At 71.0% G+C, this 27,083-nt stretch overlaps 1 protein-coding gene across 9 annotated transcripts in view; it reads left to right on the forward strand.

Annotated features, from left to right (window-relative positions):
• The window catches only part of PLEKHG5 (pleckstrin homology and RhoGEF domain containing G5), a 90,139-nt gene extending 63,681 nt beyond the window's left edge, over window positions 1–26,458 (forward strand). For all 9 annotated transcript variants that reach the window (XM_075906547.2, XM_075906555.2, XM_075906545.2 and 6 more), the window contains 20 exons: window positions 1,815–1,944; window positions 2,837–2,939; window positions 3,506–3,566; window positions 3,858–3,949; window positions 4,636–4,772; window positions 5,228–5,364; window positions 12,689–12,874; window positions 15,094–15,264; window positions 15,625–15,720; window positions 16,021–16,071; window positions 16,818–16,967; window positions 17,049–17,159; window positions 19,027–19,176; window positions 19,518–19,655; window positions 20,583–20,702; window positions 20,861–20,993; window positions 22,932–23,047; window positions 24,030–24,193; window positions 25,329–26,174; window positions 26,316–26,458. In XM_075906547.2, the coding sequence (XP_075762662.2) occupies window positions 1,815–1,944; window positions 2,837–2,939; window positions 3,506–3,566; window positions 3,858–3,949; window positions 4,636–4,772; window positions 5,228–5,364; window positions 12,689–12,874; window positions 15,094–15,264; window positions 15,625–15,720; window positions 16,021–16,071; window positions 16,818–16,967; window positions 17,049–17,159; window positions 19,027–19,176; window positions 19,518–19,655; window positions 20,583–20,702; window positions 20,861–20,993; window positions 22,932–23,047; window positions 24,030–24,193; window positions 25,329–26,174; window positions 26,316–26,325 (3,102 nt within the window). In that variant the 3' untranslated portion in view covers window positions 26,326–26,458. The remainder of the gene's footprint in view (window positions 1–1,814; window positions 1,945–2,836; window positions 2,940–3,505; window positions 3,567–3,857; window positions 3,950–4,635; window positions 4,773–5,227; window positions 5,365–12,688; window positions 12,875–15,093; window positions 15,265–15,624; window positions 15,721–16,020; window positions 16,072–16,817; window positions 16,968–17,048; window positions 17,160–19,026; window positions 19,177–19,517; window positions 19,656–20,582; window positions 20,703–20,860; window positions 20,994–22,931; window positions 23,048–24,029; window positions 24,194–25,328; window positions 26,175–26,315) is intronic.
• Window positions 26,459–27,083: the final 625 nt, after the last annotated feature.

Genomic DNA, 27,083 nt, shown 5'->3' on the forward strand with positions numbered 1-27,083 from the left:
AGCTATGGAGAAAGTGACTAAGGAAAAGTTATTTACTTGTTCCCACAACATAAGAACTGGAGGTCACCAAATGAAATTAATGGGCAGCAGGTTTAAAACAAACAAAAGGAATTTTTTTTCCCTCAGCGCACCGTCAACCTGTGGAACTCCTCGCCAGAGGACGTTGTGAAGATCAGGACTCTAACAGGGTTCCAAAAAGAGCTAGAGAGATTCCTGGAGGTTGGGTCCATCGATGGCCGTTAGCCAGGCTGGGCAGGGAGGGTGTCCCTAGTCTCTGTGTGTCAGGGGCTGGGAATGGGCGACGGGGGACAGATCACGGGAAGATTCCCTGTGGGGCACCTGGCATCAGCCACTGTGGGCAGCCAGGACGCTGGGCTGGATGGGCCTTGGTCTGACCCAGCCGGCTGTGCTTATGTATCTATTCCTTTCCTAATGATTCCCAGCAGCCTGATAGCTTTGGGCTGCTGCTGCGCACAGAGCGGGTGTTTTCAGGGAACGCTCCACACTCCACGCTCTCTTTCCTGAGCCCCATGGTTGCTGTATGTGCAGCTGGGATTGTACTTTGCCACGTGCTTTGCTTTGCGCCTCTCACCCCTGAATTCCAGCTGCCGGGCCCAGTCCTGGGGGGTCCCCGGGGACCTCTCGGCAGTCGGCTTTGGACTGCACAGTTCTGAGTAATTTTGTGTCATCTGCAAATGCTGCCGCCTCCCTGGTTCCCCCTCGTCCACGCCCGTTTCGGAGAGTTAACAGCAGGGGTCCAAGGCAGCTCCCTGGAGCACGTCCCTGTTCGCTCCTGCGCTTTCCTCTCGTCTCCAGTGAGCGCCCGGCAACGTTTTCACGCCCATCTGCGGCTCCGTCAGTCACCTGGGGGACGAGCCCTTTGTTAGCTGGGGACCCGCTGGCGCGGAGCCGGGGCAGGGTCTCCGAGAGAGGGGCAGGCACCGGGCGGTGCTCTTTCCTAGCCCAGAGGCTGCAGGAGGCAGCTCCTCTGTGGGTCTCAGGCTCAGCACCCGGGCCATGCCCAGACCTAGGGAGGGGCAGTGTCTAACGGCTCCGGGGATCGGACTGCAGGGCGCAAAGTTCCCTTGCCCGGGGCTGAGCTGTGCCCGGCTGCGGGCGGCCTGGTGTGGCCGGCCAGCCCTGACCCCGGGGGAGGCATTGTGTGGGGGAGGGGACCTGTGGCTGGGAACAGACGGGTGAGACCACAGACCCACAGAAAGCTCCTGTGGCTTGGTGTCAACGGGCCTCCTGAATGTCCCCTTGGCTCCCGCTACAGGCAACCTGCCTCAGTTTCCCCCCTTGGACGGGTCCCACGAGCCCAGGCAAACGAAGGCGTCTCCCGGGGCCCTAACTCCCAGGAGATTCGGCTAGCGCTGCTGCTCCTGGCAGCCCCAATCCCCGGCACGCCCCCTTCGCTGCAGCTCCTGGCCATCTGTGGAGGGAAATCCCCGGCCCTCTCCCAGGCGTGGCTCCTCGTGCCCGGGGCAGGCTGGCTGTGGTCTGCCCCCCTGCTCCTTCCCCAGTCGCCAGCCAGAGGGGCCTTTAGCCCCTCTCACTGCCAGCCCCGGCACTGGATGCTTTGTCCCAGCCCTGTCCCTGCGGGCGAAGCCTGGCCGCCTGCCCAGCCACGGGGACACAGCGCAGTGGCCTTGTGGTCACAGCCTGGGCCCGCCGGGGAGTCTGGCTCCCTGCCTGCTGGCAGGCCCAGTGGCTGGCCCCGCTGCCCCAGGGGGCCCAACGTCGCCCACAGGCAGCCGGGTCTCTGCAGCCCCTGTCTCCGGCCCACTGGCTCTGATGGCCTCTCCCCCTGGCAGGTGTGTCACCATGCCGAGTGCCAGCAGCTGAACCACAGCCAGCCCCTCCGCCTGTGTGAGGCCTGCGACCGCACCTTCCACAGCACCATGCACTTCGACGGGCACATCCGCTTCGACCTGCCCCCCCAAGGTGAGCGAGCGGCCGCTCCGCTGGCGACGCAGCCCTCCTCCTCTGCGGCATGGGGCTCCCGCCTCGGCCTGCCTCCTCCCTCAGGCTCGCCTCCTGCCAGGGCAGGGCGGGGCGGGACGGGCTGCGTCCGTCCTGCCTTCGGGCCTTATGCCCCAGAAGGTGGGGATTCGCCCCATTCTCCTCTCGGGGGGCCTGTTCCCTCAGCCTCCCAGAACCCCCCCTCCAGAGCCCCCCCAGGCCGAATGCCCCTTGCCGGGTGTGATGGCGCGTTGGGGTTTTCCCGTCTCCTGCACCCCCATAGTGGCACAAACAGACTCCCCCAGCCGGTAGAACAGAGGGAGTTTATTGCTCCTCCAGGATACAGCACAGCACAGATGTCATCTGGTTCCAGGGCAGGCCTAGGATGCCTCAGCCCCCCTTGAGATGGGGGAGCCTGGGCCCCTAAATCCAGCCCATTGCCTAGGCTGCTTCCTCCATGATCCCAGACAGAAATTCCCTCACTTCCAGCCCTGCCCCCAGCCAGGGCTCCACTCCCCTTCTCCCCATTGTTCCACTCCCTGGGAGATCACTGGTCAGACAGGTTCGGAGCCCCCTTGCCCCTTGACTCATCCCCTGCCCTGCTGGGCCGTGCTGCAGCCAGTGGAGGTCACTCCCAACCCACTGCCCAGCACAGCAACCAGCAAGGCCCCCCCACTACGTCACACGGGCTGCTCGGAGCAGAGCGCCAGGCGGGAGGGAAACGGCCAGCGGGTGGGGGGAACGCTGAGGGGCCTGTTGGCGGCGCGGCTGCCCTGCACTGCTGCAAAGGCCCCCGGCTCCCAGCCCGGCGCCGCTGAGGCAATCTGGGCCCGGTGGCTGGGTGAGGTGACTCCTCCGTCTCTGCTGGCTGCAGGTTCCATTCTGGCTCGGAACGTCTCCACGCGGTCCTGCCCCCCCCGCACCAGCCCTGCCTCCGACGTGGAGGAGGAGGACGAGGGGCTGGCGGATGGGAAAGGGTGAGTGTGTCCCAGGGTCCCGGGGGGGGAGGCGCCTGGCAGCTGCACGTCACCATCGTGACACTGGCTCTAGGGCTCCGGGGCCTCGTGCAAAAGGCTGAATGAGCCGTTGCTGCGGGCGGGCTCCCTGCGGGGCTGAGACCTCGGCTCGTTTCGCCAGCCCCACTGCCACCCGCCCCGCGCCCCCTCCCTCCTCGCTGCCACGGAGCCCTGAAGCCGGCAGAGCCCGCGCTGGCACCGGGGGGGGGCTCCTTCCGGCGAGGGCGTCCGTTCCCTCTGGCAGTGGCGGGTGACGTGCTGCCATAACTCGGCAGGGGCAGGAATGGGAGCAGCCGCTGCCGCTTTACCTGTGGCTTTGAGTCTGCTCAGCCACTGGGTCCCGGAGGGTGGCCGGTGGGGCTCTCTGACCCCCGTGTGCCCGGCGGGTGGCCAGTGGGGCTCTCTGACCCCCGTGTGCCCGGCGGGTGGCCGGTGGGGCTCTCTGACCCCCGCGTGCCCGGCGGGTGGCCGGTGGGGCTCTGACCCCCGTGTGCCCGGCGCACCCTGTACCCATGCTTTCCCTGCAGGGACAAGAGGAGCCCGGCCCTGAAGCTCCCCAAGAAGAAAGCCCGGCGCAGACACACTGATGTAAGGAGCCCCCCTTGTGACGCGCCGGCCCTGGCAGCTGGCTCTGGGCACGGGCCTGGGCCCGGAGCACAGGGGCCTCGCTCCGCTGCTGCCCGTGTCTGTCCGTCTGTCCCAGCTCCTCCAGGAGAGCAGAGGGTGGCTGCCCGGTTCTAGCAGGGCTCTGTGCCTCGGCCAGCCCCAGCGGCTCTTGCTGTGTGGCTAGGCCCCTGCGGCGTGCGGGCCAGTGGGGAGGGGGGGGCGCCGGCCGCCTGGCCGAGGCACATGGGGAATGTCTGTGCTCCCCTCCCCCAGGACCCCAGCAAAGAGTGCTTCACCCTGAAGTTCGATCTCAACGTGGACGTAGAAACAGAGATCGTCCCCGCCATGAAGAAGAGATCCCTGGGGTGAGTCATGGCCCCCGAGCTGGCACTGGGCTGCGCTTGCGTGGGGCCCGCTCCTGGGCGCGGGCACGGAGCCTGCCAGGGACTCCAGGCGCCCCACAGAGGCCATCTCAGCCGGGTCCCAGGGCGGGCTGCTGAGGGCTCCAACCCAGACTCAGAGCTGGTGTGCCCAGGCGCTTCCCCCTCCCTGCTTCCCTGGGCTGCCCTTCCCCGTGCCCACTGGCTCACCCTGCACGGCAGCCCTGGCGGGGCCGGACTGACACTGCCCTGCATGGGGCTTTGCCGGGCGTGTCCAGAGCTGTCACCCAGCGCCGGGGAGGCTGCTGCACGTGACTCTGCCGGGTGCTCCCGGAGACACCAGCTGCCTGCCCCACCCGGGTCCCTGCCACCTGCCTGCTGCCCCCAAGCATCACCTCTGAGCCCTCTCCCCTGCCCCGTGCCCGGGAGCAGTGACGTGCTGCCCTGCCCTGCCGTGCCCCTGCCCTGTCCGGCGTGGCCGCTCCCCAGCCACAGCGGAGCTGGCTGTGGGGTGCTTTGGTCGGCCTGCAGCAGGCTGGCCGTGGCGGCGGGAGCCCTGCGTGTGTCTCCAGCGCTGCCCGCCGAGCTCCGGGCTGGCACAGAGCCGGGCCAGCACCCCTACTCCGAGCGGGCAGGGAGGGAGCCGGGCCGACGTCTCCTCTGCCCTGCAGGGAGGTGCTGCTGCCGGTGTTTGAGAGGAAGGGCATCGAGCTGGCGAAGGTGGATATTTACCTGGACCAGTCCAACACGCCGCTGTCGCTCGGCTTCGAGGCGTACCGCTTCGGGGGGCACTACCTGCGGGTGAAAGGTGCGCCTGGCCGGCCCCCCCCCATGGCTCGGCGGGAGGGGACGCACCCAGCACAGAGCCTGCCTGCTGCCCTGCAGGACGTTGCTCGAGGGAGGGGGTGTCAGCTGTGGCCCCTCGGTCTGTGGCGTCCTGGGCTGCGTAGGGAATGGGTCGGTTGGGACCTTCCCCTCTCAGGCCGCCTAGTCCCATTCAGGGCTGCCGTGGTTCAAGGACGAGGGTGCTGAGCTCCCTTGGCTGGGTGGGGGTGGGGGGAGTTTGCCCAAAGTGGCTCCAGTCCGTCTGCAGGAGGCAGGGCCCAGTGTTCCTGCTGTGGCCAGCAGGGGTCACCCTCGGAGCAGAGCAGCAGCGTCTGTCCCTGGAGAGCTGGCAGCCTCCTGGCTGAGCGGAGCCGTCCCCGGGGAACTGGGCTGGTGCCCGTCGGCTGAGCCCTGGCCCTGCACTTGCTCCCTTCACAGCCAAGCCCGGCGACGAGCTCAAGGTGGAGCAGGCGGTGAAAGATTTCAAATCGCTGAGTCTGCCCATCCTGCGGTGCTCCCCCGCCGGGGAGAGACCGGAGCAGCTGCCCTTCCGTCGGGAGAGCACGGAGCCCGTGGTGAGCTGGGGCGCCGCTGGGCAGCAAGGACGGCCAGTGTGGGTGGGTAGGGCTGTGGGTGCCAAGCAGTGCTGAGCCAGCACCGTCCTGGGCACGCCTCCTGGGAGCTGACACTGCAGGGCACGATGGGCACCATGGCCTCTATAGAGTGGGGCGGGTCTCGTGGAACACTGGCATGGCCCAGCCTGTGGAGCGGGGAGGGTCTCGTGGAACGCCGGTGTGGCTCAGCCTGTGGAGAGGGGAGGGTCTCGTGGAACGCCGGCATGGCCCAGCCTGTGGAGCGGGGAGGGTCTCGTGGAACGCCGGCGTGGCCCAGCCTGTGGAGAGGGGAGGGTCTCGTGGAACGCCGGCGTGGCCCAGCCTGTGGAGAGGGGAGGGTCTCGTGGAACGCCGGCATGGCCCAGCCTGTGGTGCGGGGAGGGTCTCGTGGAACGCCGGCGTGGCCCAGCCTGTGGTGCGGGGAGGGTCTCGTGGAACGCCGGCGTGGCCCAGCCTGTGGAGCGGGGAGGGTCTCGTGGAACGCCGGCGTGGCCCAGCCTGTGGAGCGGGGAGGGTCTCGTGGAACGCCGGCGTGGCTCAGCCTGTGGAGAGGGGAGGGTCTCGTGGAACGCCGGCATGGCCCAGCTTGTGGAGAGGGGAGGGTCTCGTGGAACGCCGGTGTGGCTCAGCCTGTGGAGAGGGGAGGGTCTCGTGGAACGCCGGCATGGCCCAGCCTGTGGAGCGGGGAGGGTCTCGTGGAACGCCGGCGTGGCCCAGCCTGTGGAGAGGGGAGGGTCTCGTGGAACGCCGGCGTGGCCCAGCCTGTGGTGCGGGGAGGGTCTCGTGGAACGCCGGCGTGGCCCAGCCTGTGGAGAGGGGAGGGTCTCGTGGAACGCCGGCGTGGCCCAGCCTGTGGTGCGGGGAGGGTCTCGTGGAACGCCGGTGTGGCCCAGCCTGTGGAGAGGGGAGGGTCTCGTGGAACGCCGGCGTGGCCCAGCCTGTGGTGCGGGGAGGGTCTCGTGGAACGCCGGCGTGGCCCAGCCTGTGGAGAGGGGAGGGTCTCGTGGAACGCCGGCGTGGCCCAGCCTGTGGAGAGGGGAGGGTCTCGTGGAACGCCGGCGTGGCCCAGCCTGTGGAGAGGGGAGGGTCTCGTGGAACGCCGGCGTGGCCCAGCCTGTGGAGAGGGGAGGGTCTTGTGGAACGCCGGCGTGGCCCAGCCTGTGGTGCGGGGAGGGTCTCGTGGAACGCCGGCGTGGCCCAGCCTGTGGAGAGGGGAGGGTCTCGTGGAACGCCGGCGTGGCCCAGCCCACAGCTCAGGAAGGCGGGTGTCCGGGAGGATCGCAATGGGCCTCTGTGGCTATGTCTAAGCTACACCCCTCTGTCAGCCGAGGGATGTAAATGAAGCGTTTTGAAAGTGCAAATGCAGTGGAGATTTAAATACCCCGCGCTTCACGTGCACAATGGCGTCATGGCGCTCTTTCAAACAAGCGCCATTTCAAAACCGACCCTGCAGATTCGACGTGGTTTTTTCGACAAGGGGGCCTTTGGAATGGCCAGCCAGGGTGGACAGCGCCCCCCACTACATCACAAGGACGCTGGCTTGTTTTCTAGTGCTGGACAGCCCACGAGCCCTGGCACGCAGCCCACGAGCCCTGGCATGCGGCCCACGAGCCCTGGCATGCGGCCCACGAGCCCTGGCATGCGGCCCACGAGCCCTGGGCGGGGCTGCAGCAGCACTGCTGGGCAGGGTCCTTTCGCCAGCGACAGCCACGCGGGCGTGGGGGTGTCTGCGGACGTGTGCAGGGCCTGGGGCCTGGGCCTTGGGCGGGGACCCTGGGCCAGAGCTGGCTTGGACCAGAGGGGCAGGTGCCGGAGTCCCAGGAGGAGCCAGGCTCCAGAGAAGCTGTGGGGGATGGGCTGGGCTGGCAGCGCCGTTCAGGTTTGGTCCCGTGTCCGACAAGACCAAGCAGACAGGGCGGGAGGGGAGGGAAAAGCCCAGCGCAGCTCCGGGCTCTGGCTGATCCATCCTGGGAAGCCACCGGCCCAGCCCACGGCCTGCTCCCCCGCCCCACGCCCAGGCCAACTCCCTCCAGCCTCCGGTGGCCTGGGCCTTTGCTGTTCCTGGCTCCCATGGGCGCCCAAGGGGCGGAGCTGGCAAAAGGCAGGGTCTGTCTACACTACCCTCCTAGTTCGAACTAGGGTGGTAATGGAGGCATACCGCACTTGCAAATGAAGCCCGGGATTTGAATTTCCCAGGCTTCATTTGCATAAAGTCGGCGCTGCCATTTTTAAATCCCGGCTAGTTCGAACCCCGTGCAGCGCGGCTACACGCGGCACGGAGTAGCTAGTTCAGACTAGGCTTCTAATCCTAACTAGCTGTACTCCTCATTCCACGAGGATGGGCTGGGAGTGACACTGATCCCAGGGTACGGGGGCGCGAGTGGGAGCCGTCTTGGTCCCTCTCTGGCCGGCCTGGCCAGGCCCTGTCTCAGGGTTCGGTGACAGAGCCACGGGTGTCGTGGGAGATCTCGGGGTCCCAGGAGAGAACGGGGGGCAGCCATGGCTGGGAAGCAGCAGGGGTCGGCAGGCAGCCCCTCGGGCTTGGGACACAGTGGCCCAGTGCAGCCTTCGGCCCTGCGACACCTTTGCCCATCCACGCATCTTCGGCTTCGCGTGGCGTCCCCGTGGGCGCTGCACTGAGCTCTCGGCCTCTCTCAGCAGGGCTGGGCGGGGCGCCCGTGCGTGCTGTCTCAGGGTGCCTGGGTGCCCCGCATGCCACGCACGACCTGAGCCTCTCGGTTCGGCTGCAGATGGAGCGGTGGGCAGCGCCGCCAGGATGGAGCTGGCAGGGTGGCTGGGACCGGCAGGCAGCTTCCTGGTTTCCTTGGTTCTGCCTTTTTCAAAAACAAACTGCCCCCACCCCTCAGTCCTCCTCAGTGGGTCCAGCCAATTGCAGGGCTCCCTTCTTGAGACGACTCCTGCACTGTGTCCCTCGGCCCGGGGACCCTGAGGGCGCTGGGCCAGAGTCACCTGCTTTTAAAGAGCTCGACTTGCCGTGAGCTCTGCCAGCCTCTGCCAGCCACTCCTCCCTGTCCCGTCCAGGGCCGTGTGCGCGGCAGGAAGCCTGGTGCTTGGGCGGCCGCCCGGGAGAGATTCAGGCGCCGCTCAGCTGATTAGCAGAGCGCCCCCAGCCGGCAGTGGTGCACGTCCGCACAGCCCTCTGCGCATGCGTCCACTCCTGTCGCCGTGCGCTCTCTGGCTTTGCATGCCCTGCTTGCTGTGCTGTGAGATTCCACTGTCCTGTGCTCTGGAGGAGCGCTGTGTGTGCCTCAGTTTCCCTGGGCACTGCAGCACTAGCAGGGAAGGTCGGGCTGACTCACTGGGGAGGTATGCTCAGTCTCTCATGGCCTGAGGGCCAGGCGACAGCAGAAACCTCCTGGTCCGGGGAGCAGGACAAAGCGGGGGCGGGGCTGCCTGGGGGCTGGGAGCAGTGGCTGGGAGTGGGGGCTAGTTTCTCTGCTGGCTGAGGGAGAAGGGAGCCTGGCTGGCCTGGAGGTGGGGGGGGCAGAGGCTCAGAGCTGGGGCTCTGTCCCCCCCCACCTCCAAGCTGGGTTGTACTGACTGCTCCCGGTTCCTGGGACACGGCTGAGCTACGCCGTGTCCCGTTCTCCCTGCCGGCTGCGGATGGGGGCAGGGCCCCCCGGGACAGCGGCACCGCGAGGGAGCCGGGACGCTGCCCCACTGCCGGAGCCAGGGCAAGCGGGGACGCGGGCCTCCCTTGAGAACGACGCTCCTGGACAAGTCCCGGCGGCCTCCTCAGGAACCTCCCGGCCACCGCCAGGCCCCGGCTCGCCTGCCCGGTGAGGTCTGTGCCTCGCTGCTGACTCGCCGAGGCCCCCGGCGCCTCCGGCCTCTCCCCTCGCCGGCCCCAAGCGCTGCTGGGAGTCAGACGTCCGCTCCGCCGCCGCGCCCGCAACTCCAGGCGGAACTTGGTGCAGAAAACAGCCCAGCCAAGAGTGACGCCGCCGCCGGCACCGCCTCCCGCATCCGTGCTCCCGGCTCGAAAGCGGCTCCGGGCACCCGGGCACCGGCGCAAGTTCCCCGCCAGCCAGACCCAGCAGTTTCCTCGGTACCGCGACGGCCGCTTCTCGGCACCCACCCATCCCCGAGTCCAGCCTGGGCGGCCTTGTCTCCGGCTCCTGGCTCCAGACCCCGTGCTGGGCAAGCAGATGGACTCGCCGGCTGCCTGCTCCCAGCACAGAGGAGACCCCGAGCCTCCTGCCGGCAACCCTGCTATGGCAGCCTTGGCTCTGCCACCGCTCCGTCTCCCATGCAGTGGGACCCCGGGGCCAATTTCAGGGCTCGCCTCCGCCCCCGGCCGATGCCCTGCCCCGTCCCGGGAGCTCTTCTGCCGAGCTGCCACCAGGCCCAGAGACCCTCCCCGCAGCCCGGGGGAAACGGCAACAGCTGCTGACGGTCCTGTCCCCTAAGATGGCCCTGCCAGGGCCCCCAGCCCCTCCCCCTCTAGACTCGGCGCCCTGCTGCTCCCGGGCACCACGTGAAGAAGTCCCTCGCCGTGGCAGCGAGGGCATGAGGCCTGGTTGGTGCTCTGCCCCCCCCCCACGCTATGGGGCCCTCGCGGTCCAGGGAAGGAACTGAGGGGTTGGGTCTTGCGCACTGAGTCTGCGCGCCCCCGGCCCAGCCCGGCAGCGAAACGGCCCCCGACGCCGGCGCAGAGACGCGCCCAGAGACGCCGGTCCCACGTGCCAGACACTCGTGGCCGGTGGCTGCAGGCCCCTCGAGCGCCCGTCCCAGCCTGGCTCTCCTGCCCCTCTGAGAGCACAGGAGCGAAACGCCCTCTCAGCTGGCTAACGGCACCGGGCCCCCCGCCCCCGGCCAGGACGTGCCAGCCGCCAGAGAGGAGTCCCTCCCGAGCTGGCTGTGTCGCTGGGGCCCGTGGCGGCCAGGATCTGGCCCTACAATGCAGCGCCTGGCGGGGTGGGGGGCTCAGGCTGGGGCATCGGCAAAGCCCGGCGCCCGTGTGGGAGGGGCACGTGGGAGCCGGTGGGTGCAGGCCACGCCCCGAATGAGTTGGGCAGGGAGCTCCCTGAGTCAGCATGGGGCTCCCTGCGGGCTTCCCCGCCCCCGCCCGGTGCTCCCCCCGCCCCCGCCGTGCTCTCACTACTCCCCCGCCCACCCGCCAAGGCAGCCCCGGCCTCCCCACTTCCTCCCCTCTGCATCCTTCCTCCCCCAGCCCGGGCGGTCGCTGGCAGGCAGCCAGGCCCCTAGCGCTGCCGTCGCGGGGCGCCCGGGGCCCTTCCGGAGCTCCCTGGCCGGCCCCCTGCTCCTGCAGCACCTGGAGAGCCCCGAGCTGCAGGCCCGGGCTTGCGCCTGGCTCCCGCCTGCCTGGCCGGCTGATTGACAGGACCCAGCAGGCTCCTGAACCCCTCCCAGCAGCTGCATGTCCCATCTCTTCAGCTCCCCTGCACAGGGGGAGGGCCCAGGTCAGACACAGCCCTGGCCTGGCCAGCAGCTGCTTTCGGGCGCTTTGGGCTGCTGGGGACGCGCTGGGACCTGTGGCTGTGTCGTTCGCCCTGAGCCTGCCTAGTCCACCTCAGTGGGAGCTCCGGAGGGAGCCCTGGCCCCAGAGGGGCTCGTCTCCTGTGCTGCCTGGCCCCCTGCCCCATGCTGCTCGGGGCGCAGAATAGCCCCGGGCATCAGCATGGCCTCTGGCACCGGGAGGAGCTGGCCCCCCCTGTGTTCGGGGAGCAAGAGGGGCGTGGCTGTCCTCTCCGTCTGCCCCACGGACGCGGGCTTCCAGGTGAGTGGCGGGCGGAGGCGGGCAGGGCTGCAGCTCTGGGTCTCTGCTCAGCGTTCAGCGGGGTGTGGGGCGGTGTGTCCCCGACCCCGGCGGAGAGCCTGGTGGGACCCCTGGCTGCTCAGGGACGGCCAGGAGGGAGGGTGGGCGCCTGGGTACGGCACGGCAGGGTGGCCTAGACTGGAACCTCTTGGGGGAGGGGCTCTGTACAGCGCCTGGGGCAGTGGGGCCTGGGGCAGGCCCTCGCGCAATGCGGCTCTTCCTGGTTCCGTCCCGGACTCCCTCTGACCTGGGGCGCCCCCCACCTCTCAGGGCCTTGGCTCCCCAGCGCTGGCTGTGGTGACACTCGGCCACACGCCTGGGGCTGGCCAAGGGGGGTGTGTGTCTGCCCCAGGAGTGGGAGGAAATGCAGCCGCTGGCGTCTCCCCGCCTAGCAGGAGCAGGCAGGGCCTGGCCTCGCCGGCAGCCCAGAGCCCCTGCCACATTACAGCTGCAGGGCCATGTGGGGCAAAGCGCCTGGATGGGCAGCGCCGGGGTCTGAACGCCCCATGTCGGAGGCTAGCCCTGGGTTGGCCATCCTGGGGCCGGGCCTGTGGTTGGCAAGGGGAGATGGGAGTGGGGCAGAGAGCAGGCTTGGGCAGCCCCAGGAGGGAGTGAACGGACCCCCACAGGGAGAAGTTTGGCTGAACCCCTGTGACTGCCCACCATGGCCATACTCGAGTCAGCCCTGCAGAGACCAGCCAAGGGGGGCGCTGGCTTTGCAGGGCGAGGGAAGAGAGAGATGCTTGTGAACTTAGGAAGTCACAGGTCTCGCCTGGCCCAGCTCCCCGTCGGCTGGCTCTTCCCAGCTCCCCGTTGCTGGCTCTTCCCGGCTCCCCGTCGGCTGGCTCTTCCCGGCTCCCCGTCGGCTGGCTCTTCCCAGCTCCCCGTCAGCTGGCCTGGCTGTCTGACCCTGGCCTGTGTTAGGGGAGGGGCAGGGGCAGTGGGTTGGGTGCAGGGCCGGGCCGGGGGCAGCGGGTTGGGTGCAGGGCCGGGCCGGGGGCAGCGGGTTGGGTGCAGGGCTGGGCCGGGCCGGGGGCAGCGGGTTGGGTGCAGGGCCGGGCCGGGGGCAGTGGGTTGGGTGCAGGGCTGGGCCGGGCCGGGGGCAGCGGGTTGGGTGCAGGGCCGGGCCGGGGGCAGCGGGTTGGGTGCAGGGCTGGGCCGGGCCGGGGGCAGCGGGTTGTGTGCAGGGCCGGGCCGGGGGCAGCGGGTTGGGTGCAGGGCTGGGCCGGGCCAGGCCGGGGGCAGCGGGTTGGGTGCAGGGCCGGGCCGGGGGCAGCGGGTTGGGTGCAGGGCCGGGCCGGGGGCAGCGGGTTGGGTGCAGGGCCGGGCCGGGGGCAGCGGGTTGGGTGCAGGGCCGGGCCGGGGGCAGCGGGTTGGGTGCAGGGCCGGGCCGGGGGCAGCGGGTTGGGTGCAGGGCCGGGCCGGGGGCAGCGGGTTGGGTGCACCCCGCTCATCTGCCATCTGTGTCTGTGGTTGGACTTGCAGGCCCCAGGGCGGCGGCGGAAGAACATGAGCGAGTTTCTGGGCGACGCCAGCATCCCGGGCCAGGACCCCTTGCAGCACTGCAGCTGCTCCCTGCCCAGCAACGGCACCGAGACGTGGAAGAACCGGGCCGCCAGCCGCTTCAGCGGCTTCTTTGGCTCCGGCGCCGGCACTGGCCCCTTCGGCCGGGTATGTCGCTGCCGGGCCTGGCTCCGCCCACTGCCCAGCGCGCTCCGAGCGCTCTGGCTGCCCGGGGAGGAGTTCCCAGCTGCCAGGTCGGGTTGGGGGGATGCCACCTGCCACGCCTGTGTCTGGGGGCAGCATCAGGCCAGGCCCCCGCTGGCGTGGTCAGTGCCCCTCGCGCTGGGCAGGGCTGACCCGAGCTCTGTCCTGGAGCAGGAGGTCGCAGCCTGCTGGTCAGGGGGCAGAAATAGCCTCCCCCCAGGCATCCTGCCAGCCTCCGGAGCTGGCTCCACCGCTTGGCAGGAGGCTTTGGTGGCTCTCGACCCAGCTTCCTTCAGCTGGGCCGGGCCGGGCGCTGCCGAGGCCCAGGAAGGGGCGGGGGAGTTGTTCTCGGCAGCAGACCGGCAGTGGGGCACAGCCCCCGGGGCTGGCTGGGGGCAGTAGTGCAGGCCAGTAGCTCCAAGGTTACTGCTCCAGGCTCCTCACATCCCGCCCCGGGACATTTTGTAGCAGCCTGGCTCAGTCCCGGCTTGCGAGGGGTCTGGGCCCTCCCCCGCTGCGGCTCTGCATGTAAAGTGTGTTAGGAGCCAGGCGGGGGGCAGCCCGGCCCGGTTCCCCTCGCAGACCCACGCCCACCTGGCTCCCCACGCAGCAGGAGGGCAGGGCCCTGCCCCGGGACTCTAGAACGGGGGACTAACGATAGCTCACGAGGTAACGCGGCTGCTCAGTCCCCTCCCTACGGCTGGGGCAGGCAGCTGAGCCGGGTGGGGAGAGGGCCCTCCGCTCCCAGTGCCCCTTGGCCTCCGGCCCCACAGGGAGTCAATCAGGCCTTCCCCAGGGGCCTGCCCCGCCTGCCCACGGCCTGGCCTCCGGCTCCGCGCCAAGCGTCCCGGCACCAGGCCCAGTAACAGCTAAAACACCCCTCAGCCACCTGCCCCGTCCCCTTAGCGCCTCTCCCGCCCGGCAGCAGCTCCGCAGCCCTTGCGGCGCTGGGCACTGGGCGCCGGGCTCTGGGCGCCGGGCTCTGGGCGCTGGGCGCTGGGCACCGGGCTCTGGGCGCTGGGCGCCGGGCTCTGGGCGCTGGGCACTGGGCGCCGGGCTCTGGGCGCCGGGCTCTGGGCGCTGGGCTCTGGGTGCCGGGCGCTGGGCTCTGGGCGCTGGGCACCGGGCTCTGGGCGCTGGGCACCGGGCTCTGGGCTCTGGGCGCCGGGCTCTGGGCGCTGGGCACTGGGCGCCGGGCTCTGGGCGCTGGGCTCTGGGCGCCGGGCTCTGGGCGCTGGGCTCTGGGCGCTGGGCTCTGGGCGCCGGGCTCTGGGCGCTGGGCACTGGGCGCCGGGCGCTGGGCTCTGGGCGCCGGGCTCTGGGCGCTGGGCACCGGGCTCTGGGCGCTGGGCGCCGGGCTCTGGGCTCTGGGCGCCGGGCGCCGGGCTCTGGGCGCTGGGCACCGGGCTCTGGGCTCTGGGCGCCGGGCTCTGGGCGCCGGGCTCTGGGCGCCGGGCGCTGGGCTCTGGGCGCTGGGCACCGGGCTCTGGGCGCTGGGCGCCGGGCTCTGGGCTCTGGGCGCCGGGCTCTGGGCTCTGGGCGCCGGGCTCTGGGCGCCGGGCTCTGGGCACCGGGCTCTGGGCGCTGGGCACTGGGCGCTGGGCTCTGGGCGCCGGGCGCTGGGCTCTGGGCTCTGGGCGCTGGGCTCTGGGCGCTGGGCACTGGGCGCCGGGCTCTGGGCGCCGGGCTCTGGGCGACGGGCGACGGGCTCTGGGCGCTGGGCACTGGGCGCCGGGCTCTGGGCGACGGGTGACGGGCTCTGGGCTCTGGGCGCTGGGCGCCGGGCTCTGGGCTCTGGGCGCTGGGCGCCGGGCTCTGGGCGCTGGGCACTGGGCGCCGGGCTCTGGGCGACGGGCGACGGGCTCTGGGCGCCGGGCGCCGGGCTCTGGGCGCCGGGCTCTGGGCGACGGGCGACGGGCTCTGGGCGCTGGGCACTGGGCGCCGGGCTCTGGGCGACGGGCGACGGGCTCTGGGCGCCGGGCGCCGGGCGACGGGCGACGGGCTCTGGGCGACGGGCGACGGGCGACGGGCTCTGGGCTCTGGGCGCCGGGCGCCGGGCTCTGGGCACCGGGCTCTGGGCTCTGGGCGACGGGCTCTGGGCTCTGGGCTCTGGGCGCCGGGCTCTGGGCGCCGGGCTCTGGGCGCCGGGCGCCGTCCTAGCCAGCGCTGCTCCTCCCCACCAGGAACTGGACAAGATGGAGCAGCTGGAGAGCAAGCTGCACAGCTACAGCCTCTTCGGCCTCCCCAAGCTGCCCCAGCAGCTCCGCTTCCACCAGGACTCGTGGGAGGAGGAGGAGGACGACAGCAGCCTGTGCCTGGAGGGCAGCTGGCAGGACATCGTCCCGGGCACGGAGGTGACGCTGGGGACAGTGGGGCACGGGATCCAGGGCTGAGATTTCCCAGGAGCCTGGGGTAGAGCAGCCCTCAGAGCGCTACGCTGCTCCTGGGATCCCCATACCACCCATGGGCTGTTGGCCAGGGCTCCCTGCTCCTGGGCCCCCAGTGGGTGGCTCGGCAGAGGAGGGGGGAGCCAGACCTCGTCCTCCAGATCCATTTCGGCGCCCTTGGCCTCTGCTGCCATTGGGATGTTGCCTTGGTGGGACTGGGATCCCCGAGCCCATGCGACGTGTCTGGCGGGGGAGGCGCTGGGCGCTCCCTGCCCGGCTCTCGGGGCAAGGCCTCTGCCCGTGGTGCCACCCTCCTGCCCTCTCCAGGCCCTGACGCGCCGGCAGTGCCACCAGCAGGAGGCTGTCTGGGAGCTGCTGCACACGGAAGCCACCTACATCCGGAAACTGACCGTGATCGCAGACGTGAGTGGCGCCTGCCAGGGCCCCGTGGCGGGCGGGGGGCTCGCAGGTGGTACCCCGCCTCCAGGAGACCGAGCCGGGCCCACGCCTGCGCCGGGGCCGTTAGCTGAGTCTCTCGGCTGCACAGCGGAGCCGGATGTGAGAGCCCCGGCGGGCCCGGCGTCCGTCAGCCTGCGCTTCGTGGGGACACGGTCTGGGAGGGACGGGGCTGCTGCCTGCGTGCGCCGTGGGCCGGGGCCAGGCAGGAGGGTGCGTGGGGGGACGTGGCTGCTCTGCACTGCCTGCTCTCTGCTCTCTTCACAGCTCTTCCTCTGCTGCCTGCTGAACCTGCAGGAGTCGGGGCTGCTCTGGGAGGTGAGGGCCCAGCTACCCACTGCCTGCAGGCCCCTCGTGGGCACAACCCGCCCCCCAGCCAGCCGCATCCCCTGAGCTACGGGGAGCTCCCCGGACCCCCCCCACCCCCCCGCACTGGGAGGAGCTCCCCGGACCCCCCCCACCCCCCCCCGCACTGGGAGGAGCTCCCCGGACCCCCCTGCCCCCTCCCCGCAGTGGGAGGAGCTCCCTGGACCCCCCCACCCCCCCGCACTAGGAAGAGCTCCCCAGACCCCCCCCTGCACTGGGAGGAGCTCCCCGGACCCCCCCATCCTCCTGCACTGGGAGGAGCTCCCTGGACCCCCCCTCCCTGACCCCACACTGGGAGGAGCTCCCTGGGGCAGACTCCCCCGCTGCCTGCTGGGAAGTGCTCCCTGGCTGGCAGGCTCTGCCCAGCTGTGGGACTGGTGCTGAGGTGGGGCCCCAGGGCGGGAGGTGTCCTGTGGGGGGGTGGGAGACTCCCAGGGCTGCAGCAGAGACTCAGGGTCTGTCTACACTGCCCTCTAGTTCGAACTAGGGTGGTTAATGTGGTCAGTCGAAGTTGCAAATGAAGCCCAGGATTTGAATTTCCCGGGCTTCATTTGCATCTTGCCGGGCGCCGCCATTTTTAAATCCCCGTTAGTGCGGACTCCAGGCCCGCGGCTACGCGCGGCTACGCGCGGCACGGAGTAGGTAGTTCGGACTAGGCTCTCTAATTCCAGCTACGTGACTCCTCGCTGTGCTTGCAGGTGGACGCGGAGCGTCTGTTCAGCAATATCCAGGAGATCATCCGGCTGCACCGGGCCCTGTGGGGCGGCGTCATGGCCCCAGTCCTGGAGAAGACCAGGGAGACCAAGACGCTGCTGGACCCTGTGGGCTTCCTGAAGGGATTCAAAATGGTGGGTGTGAGGTCCCGGTGTCTGGCTCGGGCCGGGCCGGGGGGGCGCCCGGCTCTGACTGGCCCTTGGCTTGCCTTGCAGTTCGGCTCCCTCTTCCAGCCCTACGTCCGGTACTGCATGGAGGAGGAGGGCTGCCTGGAGTACATGCGCACGCTGCTGCAGGACAACGAGCTCTTCCGGGCCTACGTGACGGTAGGCGGAGCCAGACCGGGCCACGCCCACTTGCTCGTGGCAACAGAACAGGGTGGCCTGGGGCACTGCTGGGGGGGGGGGGGGCACATCAGGGCCAATTGCCTAGAACCAGGGCACAGCCCAGGACTGGGGTCCCCCCTGTACGGCCCCAAACCAGCCCCACCGAGCGCTGCTGTTTGCCCCTCTGGACAGCAAGAAGTTACACAAGCAAATCCCCTCACACACCCCAGTGCTCCCTGTACCCCCCCAACCCCCCCTCACACAGGGGAGAGGTTATACCCCATCCCCCACCTCCCCTCACACACCCCAGTGCTCCCTGTACCCCCCCAGCCCCCCCTCACACAGGGGAGAGGTTATAACCCATCCCCCACCTCCCCTCACACACCCCAGTGCTCCCTGTGCCCCCCCAGACCCTCCCTCACACAGGGGAGAGGTTATAACCCATCCCCCACCTCCCCTCACACACCCAGTGGTCCCTGTGCCCCCCAGCCCTCCTTACAGAGGGGAGAGGTTCTAACCCATCCCCCACCTCTCATCAGACACCCCAGTGTTCCCTGTGCCCCCCAGTCCCCCCTCACACAGGGGAGAGGTCATAACCCATCCCCCACCTCCCCTCAGACACCCCAGTGCTCCCTGTGCCCCCCAGCCCCACCTTACACAGGGGAGAGGTTCTAACCCATCCCCCACCTTCCCTCACACACCCCAGTGCTCCCTGTGCCCCCCCAGCCCCCTTACACAGGGGAGAGGTTCTAACCCATGCCCCACCTCCCATCAGACACCCCAGTGCTCCCTGTGCCCCCCAGCCCCCCCTCACACAGGGGAGAGGGTATAACCCATCCCCCACCTCCCCTCAGACACCCCAGTGCTCCCTGTGCCCCCCAGCCCCCCTTACACAGGGGAGAGGTTCTAACCCATCCCCCACCTCCCCTCAGACACCCCAATGCTCCCTGTGCCCCCCCAGCCCCCCTCACACAGGGGAGAGGTTCTAACCCATCCCCCCACCTCCCCTCACACACCTCAGTGTTCCCTGTGCCCCCCCAGCCCCCCCTCACACAGGGGAGAGGTTATAACCCATCCCCCACCTCCCAACAGGCTCTCCCAGTCCCAAGGGAGCAGCCACAGTCCCAGGGCGATTCACACCCCAGATCTCACCCCAAGGAGCTCGCTGGGCCTGCCTATGGCATCCAAAGGGTTATTAACAGCAGACGCGGCTGAGGGTAGCGGGCTGGGGAAAGCGCATCCCCCCGTCCCCAGGGCTCGGCGCAGGCTCTGAGCGGGGGGGGGACACGCTGCCGGCTGAGCAGTCTCTGGGCCCGTCCGGTGCGGGATGGGTCAGGGAATCCTTCCCGGCCTCTGTCCCCGGCAAAGGGGCGTGTGGCGCGGAGGGCGGGTGAAGGGATGGAGGCGCCTCAGGATCCTTTTGCGCCCGGCCCATGTGGCGGGGAACTTGCCCTCCTGCGGTGGGATGGGCCCCCAAACTGGAGTGTCACATGGCGACGTGACCTGTCCACGTCCTGCTCAGGCCAGGGGCCGGGGGCACCTGCCGGGGGCTCCCAGAGAATCGCTCAGGTGTCACCTGGCAACCCCACGGTCCTGCCACGTCGCTCCTCAGCGCGTAGCCGCCCCTCCCCACGGGCGTGGCCTGGCGCTGCCTCCAGCCGGGAGCCCTTTCAAACAGGCCGGCGCCCGCCTCCGGGACGCCCCCAGCGCGGAGCAGGACACGGGCAGCGCAGGCAGGGCACCGGCTTTCCCCAGACGCCTCCCCTGGCCCAGCCTGCTCAGATCTGGGGTGCATGTGCCGCGGGGGCCACCCGGCTCTGCCTGTGCCAGCCCCACCCAGCAGCGTGCCCCGCCCGTCTCCCTGCAGTGGGCAGAGCGGCACAAGCAGTGCAGCCGCCTCAAGCTGAGCGACATGCTGGTGAAGCCGCACCAGCGCCTCACCAAGTACCCGCTGCTGCTCAAGTCGGTGCTGAAGAAAACAGACGAGCCTGGCACCCGCGACGCCATCATCACCATGGTAACCTGCCCGGGCGTGCGGGGGCGGGGCCTTGCTTCTTTGGGCAGCCGGGTGAGCCCCATCCCGGCCGTGCAGCCCTGTCCCTGGCTCGGGGCTGGCCGCCGGCTCCCATGGGCCCCCCGCAGGGCTGGGTGCATGCAGTGCCACGGCGAATGTGCCCACGGAGGGGCTGCCGGGTCAGGCAGGGTCTCCAGCCTCCACTGCCACGGGGCTCCTCGCCAGGGCACAGGGCACGGCTCCTCGCTGCGCCGGCTGGGCCAGGGCACGGGGCGTGGTTCCGCACCATGCCAACTGGGCGGGGGCTTCCCCTGAGGCGCCTCTGACAGCTCCCCTTATGGCAGATCAATTCCGTGGAGCGGTTTATTAACCACGTGAACTCGCGGATGCGCCAGCGGCAAGAGCAGCAGAGGCTGGTGGCTATTCTCAGCCGGATCGACTCCTATGAGGTGGTGGATGGTGGCACGGAGGAGGTGGATAAGGTAGGGGCTGCGTGGGCAGCAGGATGGAGGAGGTGGATGAGGTAGGGTCTGTGGCACAGAGGAGGTGGAGGAGGTAGGGGCCGTGGCACGGAGGAGGTGGAGGAGGTAGGGGCTGTGGCACGGAGGAGGTGGAGGAGGTTGGGGCCGTAGCATGGAGGAGGTGGATGAGGTAGGGGCCGTGGCACGGAGGAGGTGGAGGAGGTAGGGGCCGTGGCACGGAGGAGGTGGAGGAGGTTGGGGCTGTGGCACGGAGGAGGTGGAGGAGGTAGGGGCTGTGGCACGGAGGAGGTGGAGGAGGTAGGGGCCGTAGCATGGAGGAGGTGGATGAGGTAGGGGCCGTGGCACGGAGGAGGTGGAGGAGGTAGGGGCCGTGGCACGGAGGAGGTGGAAGAGGTAGGGGCTGTGGAACGGAGGAGGTGGATGAGGTAGGGGCCGTGGCACGGAGGAGGTGGAGGAGGCAGGTGCCGTGGCACGGAGGAGGTGGAGGAGGCAGAGGCCATGGCACGGAGGAGGTGGATGAGGTAGAGGCCATGGCACGGAGGAGGTGGAAGAGGTAGGGGCCGTGGAACGGAGGAGGTGGATGAGGTAGGGGCCGTGGCACGGAGGAGGTGGAGGAGGCAGGTGCCGTGGCACGGAGGAGGTGGAGGAGGTAGGGGCCATTGCACGGAGGAGGTGGATGAGGTAGGGGCCGTGGCACGGAGGAGGTGGAGGAGGCAGGTGCCGTGGCACGGAGCAGGTGGAGGAGGTAGGGGCCGTGGCACGGAGGAGGTGGAGGAGGCAGGGGCCGTGGCACGGAGCAGGTGGAGGAGGTAGGGGCCGTGGCACGGAGGAGGTGGATAATGGGGGCTCTGGGCTGGCAGCGGCAGGGAGCAGGTGGAGGAGGGGTGGGCAGTGCCTGGCCGTGCCCGTGTCCGTTCTCTTGCCCAGCTGCTGAAGGAGTTCCTGCGCCTGGACCTGACGGCCCCCATCCCAGGCACCTCCCCCGAGGACACGCGCCAGCTGCTCCTGGAGGGGGCCCTGAAGATGAAGGAAGGGAAGGACAGCAAGGTGAGCAGCACGGCCGGGGAGAGCCGGGGCAGCTGCCGATCCCTCGGCTGGGCCTCCTTGGCCGGAGGAGGGGCGGGCAGGCATCCGGCCTGGCCCCCTCGCAGCCGCCCAGCGCCCCCTGCCCGGCAGGCCCACGGCCTCTGCTCTCGCCCCCCCAGATGGACGTTTACTGCTTCCTCTTCACGGACCTGTTCCTCATCACCAAGCCGGTGAAGAAGGCCGAGCGCGCCAAGGTCGTCCGGCAGCCCCTGCTCGTGGACAAGATCATCTGCCGGGAGCTCAAGGACCCCGGTGAGGAGCCCCCAGGCCTGGCTCCTAGCGCGGGGCCTTGGCCGTGCCGGGCCCCGGGCCCCGGACTCCTCTCCTCAGAGCCTGCCCCACGGCCCCTCCCTGCCCTGCCACCTGCCCCTCGGCCCCTCCCTGCCCTGCCACCTGCCCCTCGGCCCCTCCCTGCCCTGCCACCTGCCCCTCGGCCCCTCCCTGCCCTGCCGGCCTGCTCCTCAGCCCCTCCCTGCCCTGCCACCTGCCCCTCAGCCCCTCCCTGCCCTGCCACCTGCCCCTCGGCCCCTCCCTGCCCTGCCGGCCTGCTCCTCAGCCCCTCCCTGCCCTGCCACCTGCCCCTCAGCCCCTCCCTGCCCTGCCGGCCTGCTCCTCAGCCCCTCCCTGCCCTGCCACCTGCCCCTCGGCCCCTCCCTGCCCTGCCACCTGCCCCTCGGCCCCTCCCTGCCCTACCACCTGCCCCTCGGCCCCTCCCTGCCCTGCCGGCCTGCTCCTCAGCCCCTCCCTGCCCTGCCACCTGCCCCTCGGCCCCTCCCTGCCCTGCCACCTGCCCCTCGGCCCCTCCCTGCCCTACCACCTGCCCCTCGGCCCCTCCCTGCCCTGCCACCTGCCCCTCAGCCCCTCCCTGCCCTGCCACCTGCCCCTCGGCCCCTCCCTGCCCTGCCGGCCTGCTCCTCAGCCCCTCCCTGCCCTGCCACCTGCCCCTCAGCCCCTCCCTGCCCTGCCGGCCTGCTCCTCAGCCCCTCCCTGCCCTGCCACCTGCCCCTCGGCCCCTCCCTGCCCTGCCACCTGCCCCTCGGCCCCTCCCTGCCCTACCACCTGCCCCTCGGCCCCTCCCTGCCCTGCCGGCCTGCTCCTCAGCCCCTCCCTGCCCTGCCACCTGCCCCTCGGCCCCTCCCTGCCCTGCCGGCCTGCCCCTCGGCCCCTCCCTGCCCTGCCGCCTGCCCCTCGGCCCCTCCCTGCCCTGCCGGCCTGCCCCTCGGCCCCTCCCTGCCCTGCCGGCCTGCCCCTCGGCCCCTCCCTGCCCTGCCGCCTGCCCCTCGGCCCCTCCCTGCCCTGCCGGCCTGCTCCTCGGCCCCTCCCTGCCCTGCCACCTGCCCCTCGGCCCCTCCCTGCCCTGCCACCTGCCCCTCGGCCCCTCCCTGCCCTGCCGGCCTGCCCCTCGGCCCCTCCCTGCCCTGCCGGCCTGCCCCTCGGCCCCTCCCTGCCCTGCCGCCTGCCCCTCGGCCCCTCCCTGCCCTGCCGGCCTGCTCCTCGGCCCCTCCCTGCCCTGCCACCTGCCCCTCGGCCCCTCCCTGCCCTGCCACCTGCCCCTCGGCCCCTCCCTGCCCTGCTGGCCTGCCCCTCGGCCCCTCCCTGTCCTGCCACCTGCCCCTCGGCCCCTCCCTGCCCTGCCACCTGCCCCTCGGCCCCTCCCTGCCCTGCCGGCCTGCCCCTCGGCCCCTCCCTGCCCTGCCACGCCACCTGCCCCTCGGCCCCTCCCTGCCCTGCCGCCTGCCCCTCGGCCCCTCCCTGCCCTGCCGGCCTGCTCCTCGCCCCCACCGCCCTGCCGCCTGCCCCACGGCCCCTCCCTGCCAGCAGACTAAGGCCCGGCACAGGGCTCTCCCTCCATCTCCACAGGGACTCGCCCCCAAGTGCTCTGCTCCTGCCTGCGCCTCCTCAGGAAGTTGCACAGGTTCCCTCAGCACCGCTGGCCCCCACCGCTCTGCCCTGCCCCCCTGCCCCCCGCCAGACGCTGCTGCGTTTGCCCCAGGCGCCGGCTCCCTTCTGCTGGGGCGGCGCCAGAGCCTGAGTCCTGCTCCTTCTGCAGCTCCGGGGCCTTCCCGGCTGCGTCCGGAGCCCCAGCCCCCCCTGAGGCGCACGGCTCCGCGCTGGGCCCCGCGTCAGCGCGTGCTCCCGGGCGGCCGCTGCTGCCTTTGCTCACACTGGCTGCTCCTCCTGTCCCCGCAGGCTCCTTCCTCCTGATCTATCTGAACGAGCTGCGCAGCGCCGTGGGCGCCTTCACCTTCCAGGCCAGCGGGCAGGCCCTGTGCCGCGGCTGGGTCGAGGCCCTCTGCAACGCCCAGGTGAGCAGACAGGCCCCTCCGCCGCGCCTGGGCTGAGACCGGCCTGAGCCTGCCGGCCCATCCCGGTGCAGGCACCAGCCCGGGGCTTCCGCTAGCAGCTCAGGGTCGGAGCCTGCTTAGAGATGGGCCAGGAGCGGAAGCGGAGACGCAGCAAAGGCCGGGGGCACCGCGGAGGGTCCAGTCGGGGCCAAATGCCTGGAACCGGCCTCTGTCCCCGGCGAAGGGGCGTGTGGCGCGGAGGGCGGGCGAAGCGATGGAGGCGCCTCAGGATCCTTTTGCCCCCGGCCCACGCGGCGGGGAACCCGCCCTCCTGCGGTGGGATGGGCCCCCAAACTGGAGTGTCACATGGCGACGTGACCTGTCCACGTCCCGCTCAGGCCAGGGGCCGGGGCCACCTGCCAGGGGCTCCCAGAGAATCGCTCAGGTGTCACCTGGCAACCCCACGGTCCTGCCGCGTCGCCCCTCCCCACGGGCGCGGCCTGGCGCTGCCTCCAGCTGGGAGCCCTTTCAGACAGGCCGGCGCCCGCCTCCGGGACGCCCCCAGCGCGGAGCAGGGCACCGGCCTTCCCCAGACGCCTCCCCTGGCCCAGCCTGCTCAGATCTGGGCCCACGCGGCAGCACAGCCCAGCATCATGCCCCCGCCCGGGCACTCCTAGCTCTGCCTGCAGCGCGTGGGGACGGGTGCACGGGAGACACAGGCCGTGTGAGCACGGCCCCCATGGCCCCCCCGCGCTGCCTGTGTCCCCCGGAGCAGGCTAGGGCAGTCGCTCCTCTCGCTGCCATCTGACCAGTCAGCCACGCAGACGGCTCCCTTCCCCCGGTGCCAGCGAGCCGGGTGGGCGAGGGCAGCGTGTCTCGGGCTGAGCGCGTGCTGCCTGGACCTGGGCCGTGGCCTGGGCAGTGCCCCGCCTGGAGCCGGGGCGGGGACGGGAGCTGCCTGTCCGGGCACCTGGGCGACGCTGAGCCCTGCCCCTGCCCACAGAACCTGCTGCAGCGCCTGCGGGACCAGGAGCAGGAGCGGCAGCGGAGCCAGCGGCACCGGAGCCTGGCGGAGGAGGACGGGGAGAGCGGGGAGAGCGGGGCCTCCACTGCCAGCTCGCCCACCGTCCTGCGCCGGAGCAGCAACAGCCTGGACTCGCAGCGCTGGTACGGGCCCCGCCCTGGCCGGCACGGGGCCGCTCGCGGGGCACGATGGCACATGGCGCCGTCATGGCCCCAGGCCGCTCTGCTCGCCCTGCCCTGCTCCCTGCACCCCCCCGACTCACTCCTGCCCCGCTCCCTGCACCCCCCCGACTCACTCCTGCCCTGCTCCCTGCACCCCCCCGACTCACTCCTGCCCCGCTCCCTCCCCCCAACTCACTCCTGCCCTGCTCCCTGCACCCCCCCGACTCACTCCTGCCCCGCTCCCTCCCCCCAACTCACTCCTGCCCTGCCCCCTGCCCCCGACTCACTCCTGCCCCGCTCCCCCCGACTCACTCCTGCCCCGTTCCCTCCCCCCAACTCACTCCTGCCCTGCTCCCTGCCCCCGACTCACTCCTGCCCCGCTCCCTCCCCCCAACTCACTCCTGCCCCGCTCCCTCCCCCCAACTCACTCCTGCCCTGCTCCCTGCCCCCGACTCACTCCTGCCCCGCTCCCTCCCCCCAACTCACTCCTGCCCCGCTCCCCCCGACTCACTCCTGCCCCGTTCCCTCCCCCCAACTCACTCCTGCCCTGCTCCCTGCCCCCCGACTCACTCCTGCCCCGCTCCCCCGACTCACTCCTGCCCCGCTCCCTCCCCCCAACTCACTCCTGCCCTGCTCCCTGCCCCCCGACTCACTCCTGCCCCGCTCCCTCCCCCCAACTCACTCCTGCCCTGCTCCCTGCCCCCCGACTCACTCCTGCCCCGCTCCCCCCGACTCACTCCTGCCCCGCTCCCTCCCCCCAACTCACTCCTGCCCTGCTCCCTGCCCCCCGACTCACTCCTGCCCCGTTCCCTCCCCCCAGACTCACTCCTGCCCTGCCCCCTGCCCCCGACTCACTCCTGCCCCGCTCCCTGCCCCCCCGACTCACTCCTGCCCCGTTCCCTCCCCCCAGACTCACTCCTGCCCTGCCCCCTGCCCCCGACTCACTCCTGCCCCGCTCCCTGCCCCCCCGACTCACTCCTGCCCCGTTCCCTCCCCCCAGACTCACTCCTGCCCTGCTCCCTGCCCCCCGACTCACTCCTGCCCCGCTCCCTCCCCCCAGACTCACTCCTGCCCTGCTCCCACCCTTTGGCCCCCCGCTGACGCACTCCTCTTGCAGCCCCTCAGACGGCTCCACGGAGACCATCGCGGTGGCGGTGGACGCGGGCGAGGAGCTCTCCTTCCCGGACCTGGAGGTGGGGCCGTTCAGCTCGCAGTCGGACGAGACCTCCGTCAGCACCACCGCATCCTCCAGCACCCCCACCCGGGAGCTCCTGGAGGGGGGCGGGGAGCTGACCGAGCCCCACCCCCCACTTGGCTCCAGTGGCCTGACGCTGGACCCCAGCGGCTGCCGGTCGGCGTCCATCGACAGCGCCTACGGCACCCTCTCCCCCACCTCCCTCCAGGAGTTTGCTGCGGGGCAGCAGCTGGAGCCGGCGGCGGAGGCGGGCCCCCCCCACGCACAGCGCCCCCCCTCACCCCGGCTGCGCCGCAGGACGCCCGTGCAGCGCCTGCCCTGCAAGGCGAAAGTGCTCAAGTCCAAGTCGGAGGCCAGCCTGCTGCAGCTGGTCCCGGCCTCGCCCCCCCTCGCCCAGAGCAAGAGCCTCTGCGACCTGGTCTCGGCCCCCGGCCGCAGGCGCTCGCGGCGGGACGTCCGGGCCGGCTCGCCGAGGACTCGCGGGGCCACCCGCTCGCGCCGCGCCAGCCTCTGCGCCAGCACCGGCAGCAGCAGCAGCGGCTCCAGCGCAGAGCTCTCAGCGCCCGGCGAGATGGGATGTGCCAAGGGCTCTGCCCGCCCCCCCGACAGCCGCGCGACATCCCCGGCCCCCCCCAGCCAGGCTCCTGGCACCCCCCTGGCCCACCGGACCCTGTCGGACCCGCAGGCGGCCCAGCACCGCAAGCTGACCCTGGCCCAGCTGTACAGGATCAGGACCACGCTGCTGCTCAACTCCACGCTGACCGCCTCGTGAGTGCCCCGGGCCGGGGGGCCGGCCAGCCTCTGGGCCCAGTCTCACGTCCCCTCCCCTCCGTCCCTGCGCAGAGAGAGCCGGGGGGCGCCCCGAGGGCCCGCGGTTCAGAGCGCCTCTCTGCCCCTCTTCTCTTGCAGGGAGGTCTGAGAGCAGCAGCGGGGCTGCCAGGGCGGGCCGGGCTGCTGCCCCCACCATGGAGCCGAGCGGCTGCCCCACGGGGAGAGGCGAGTGGGCAGGCCCCGAAGGCAGCAGCCTGTCAGCTGTGTGTGGACAGGGGCGAGACGGCGCAGGGTGTGTGCACGTCTCCACGGGGAGCGTGTGCGCACACATGGGGAGTGTTCGTTTGTGCACGTGTGTGCACATATGGGGAGCGTGTGCATGTTTGTGCATGTACACATATGGGCATGTGCGTGTGTGCACGTATCGGGAGTGCATGTGGGCGTATGGAGAGCGTGTGCATGTGCACACCTTAGGAGTGAGGGTGCACGCCTGGGGAGTGAGTGTGCGTGAGTGTGCACGCCTGGGGAGTGAGTGTGCACGCCTGGGGAGTGAGTGTGCGTGAGTGTGCACGCCTGGGGAGTGAGTGTGCACGCCTGGGGAGTGAGTGTGCGTGAGTGTGCACGCCTGGGGAGTGAGTGTGCACGCCTGGGGAGTGTGTGTGCACGCCTGGGGAGTGAGTGTGCGAGAGTGTGCACCCCTGGGGAGTGAGTGTGCACGCCTGGGGAGTGAGTGTGCGTGAGTGTGCATGCCTGGGGAGTGAGTGTGCATGCCTGGGGAGTGAGTGTGCGTGAGTGTGCACGCCTGGGGAGTGAGTGTGCGTGAGTGTGCACCCCTGGGGAGTGAGTGTGCACCCCTGGGGAGTGAGTGTGCGTGAGTGTGCACCCCTGGGGAGTGAGTGTGCGTGC

Source organism: Pelodiscus sinensis, chromosome 24 (genome assembly GCF_052426305.1).
Source record: "Pelodiscus sinensis isolate ZL-2025 chromosome 24, ASM5242630v1, whole genome shotgun sequence".
Lineage (NCBI taxonomy): Eukaryota > Metazoa > Chordata > Testudines > Trionychidae > Pelodiscus > Pelodiscus sinensis.